The sequence below is a fragment of the Austrofundulus limnaeus genome, unplaced genomic scaffold (assembly GCF_001266775.1).
Source record: "Austrofundulus limnaeus strain Quisiro unplaced genomic scaffold, Austrofundulus_limnaeus-1.0 Scaffold638, whole genome shotgun sequence".
Classification (NCBI taxonomy): Eukaryota; Metazoa; Chordata; class Actinopteri; order Cyprinodontiformes; family Rivulidae; genus Austrofundulus; species Austrofundulus limnaeus.
The window spans coordinates 168,982-171,964 of record NW_013953040.1 but is presented as its reverse complement, the minus strand read 5'-3'; the positions used below and the strand labels follow the sequence as shown (position 1 = coordinate 171,964).

The following is a 2,983-nucleotide window of genomic DNA, read 5'->3' as shown; positions in this document are numbered from 1 at the left end:
GCTGTCTGTAAATAAAGCAAAGCCACTTCCTCGTCCGACATTAAACAGCCCCACAGAGGAGGGAGGGGCGGGGCGGCTGTCGCCGTGCGGCGCTTCAACAACTGTCCTGCGGCTGACCTCAAAGTGCACAAGCTTCAGACTTCAGCGTTGGCTGCGATTTTGAAGCTGAAATCGCGTTCGGTGTGAACGCACCATAAGAGCTAATCCACAGGCAGCATTCTGCTGACGTAAGCATGATGTACTTCTTCTACCTGGAACCATCAGAGAGGAGGTACAAACTGCGTGGTTGAATGTGGTCAGAACCTGGAGACACAGAAGCCGAACCAATCAGAACTGCAACAGTCCACCGGTGGAGAAAGACTAGGCCTGGGAGTGTCGCCTAGTGACGTAGCTCCACTTGCTTCCTGCCACGTAAACACAAAGAAATGTGGGAGTTGTCTCTTAAAGGAGCCTGAGCCAGAAGGACAGTCAACTGTTACTAGAGGGGGTTCTGTTCAGTTACAGTGGTTCTGCGTTGTTTTCACTGGAGATGGCTTTCTCCCTCCAATGTTGAAGATAACGATGATAATGAAATAATTAATTTACCGTTACTGAATTTTTTAATTTAGAAAGTGCAAATCTGCATATGGTTCAAAACATTACCTAAAGCCGTAAGGCTCAAACAAGAACTGTAGGTCCACGATTAGTGCTGTAGTGCTTTAGGGGCCTAGTGCCCCCCTCTGCCCGAGGCCTTAAACACACAGGCTGGAGGACTTTACAAAGATTCTTATTCTGGCATCTTTCCAGCTATGACTGAAATGTGCAGACTAACACAACTCTTCAAATACAGAACTTAGACAGAAGACTGACAGACTTTTTAAATGGTAATTAAAAGGTTTTGTTCTGGTAACGACTTTTCTACCAAGCTCCTGTAAAACACATCTTAAAGCAGCAGGGGCTGTCACACTCCAAAAAGTTCCTTTGAACATGAAGACCTCAAATATAAGATATAAAAATATATATTTAAATATAATGTATAAGCAGTTTATTGGCTGTTTGAATCTGCTTTGATCTTTCAGGTGTGTTTTCCTGTCTTCAGACATGAAGGCATCCAGGAAGTAACTTTTCTCTTGTTTTCCTGCAGTGTTTAACAACCCGCGGGTGCAGGGGAAGAAGACCCTGCTGGAGAAGTTGGGGGAAGTAGTGGACATCCTGAAGAAGGGGGGTTCTGTCTCAGACTCTGCTCAGCAGCTAGCTGCTGTCCTCTTCATCACCCGACTGCTGGAGGAGAAAAGCTCTCAGGACAAGAACTCCATGAGGAGTGACTCTGCTCAGACCGTACGGTGAGAAACCAGAAGCTGCTCTCATGTTTGATCATCTCTGACCACAGGAAGTTCTGCAGCTCTTTCACTGACTCTGTTCCAGGGAGAACACTTTCCTGTAGGTCTCATCTCAGGGCAAAGTTCAGGTAGCTGTGGGACATGCTCCTCTGTAAAAACACCCTGTGACACTGTCTTTGTTTCCACAGAGACAAGGTGCTGAAGCTGCTGGTAGAGCTCCTGGGCTCCTCCTGCAGAGATGTGGTGCTCAGCACACTGAGGCTCATCCACCTTCTCATGCTGAAATTTGAGTGGAGAGTGTCATTCGCCACTGAGGGCGGAGTCAAAGCCATCCTGTCCTGCATGCAGGAGTCTTCCTCTGTGGCACACATACAGCAGCTGGCACTGGCGGTGAGAACCAGTGGAACGTCTCTGTTTATAGGCATGATGATGATGATGATGATGACTCTGACCTTCCTCCCAGACTCTGAAGGTCATCACTGGTGCCAGTAAACATGACCTGCGCAGCCTGGGCAGCAGCCTCCCGCTCTCTGAGTCCGGCACACAGATGATGCTGGAGATATTTGCCAGCATTGGCTCAGCTACTCCTGAAGGCTCTAAAGGTCTGCTGGCTGTCATCCCTGATGCCATTGACCTGATGCTGAAGACCAAAGGGTACGTTAGTGCTGCAGCTTCCTTCTCCTGAGTCTGGTCACTGTGTGCTGACCACTCATTGTCTCTGTAGCTGTATGCTGTCAGTGAGGAATGGACTGCTGGTGGTCATCATGCTCATCTCCAACCATAAGAGCCTGGCAGAGCAGCTGGTGGCCTGCGGGGTCACCACCGTCCTCAAGAAGTGTCTGACCCTGTCCAGAGCTGAGACCATGCTCGCTATCATTGCCCTCAACCACATCTCTATGGTGCACAAACTGGAGAGCAAAGGTACACCTGTCTCTGTGTGAACAAACATGGCCGCTCCCCTGAACTGTCAAATGAGACAAAAAACACATAAATACAAACAGGGAAGATGATACAAACATACAACAAACATACAACAAACATACAACAAACAGGGAAGATGATACAAACATACAACAAACATGGAAGAGAACACAAACATACAACAAACATACAGTACGACAAACAGGGAAGAGAACACAAACATACCACAAACAGGGAAGATGATACAAACATACAACAAACATACAACAAACAGGGAAGATGATACAAACATACAACAAACATACAACAAACATACAACAAACAGGGAAGATGATACAAACATACAACAAACATGGAAGAGAACACAAACATACAACAAGCATACAACAAACAGGGAAGAGAACACAAACATACAACAAACATACAACAAACAGGGAAGATGATACAAACATACAACAAACAGGGAAGAGAACACAAACATACAACAAGCATACAACAAACAGGGAAGAGAACACAAACATACAACAAACATACAACAAACAGGGAAGAGAACACAAACATACAACAAACATACCACAAACAGGGAAGATGATACAAACATACAACAAACATACAACAAACAGGGAAGATGATACAAACATACAACAAACATACAACAAACAGGGAAGATGATACAAACATACAACAAACATACAACAAACAGGGAAGAGGATACAAACATACAACAAACATACCACAAACAG

General features: G+C 45.5%; 1 protein-coding gene across 1 annotated transcript in view; it reads left to right on the top strand.

The window, feature by feature from the left end:
• The window catches only part of LOC106531466 (cullin-9), a gene marked incomplete at its 5' end in the record, with an annotated part of 64,270 nt that overhangs the window by 7,711 nt on the left and 53,576 nt on the right, over positions 1-2,983 (top strand). Inside the window, 4 exon segments of the mRNA XM_014027340.1 lie at positions 1,124-1,322; positions 1,508-1,709; positions 1,783-1,973; positions 2,044-2,240. Of these exon segments, the coding sequence (XP_013882794.1) occupies positions 1,124-1,322; positions 1,508-1,709; positions 1,783-1,973; positions 2,044-2,240 (789 nt within the window).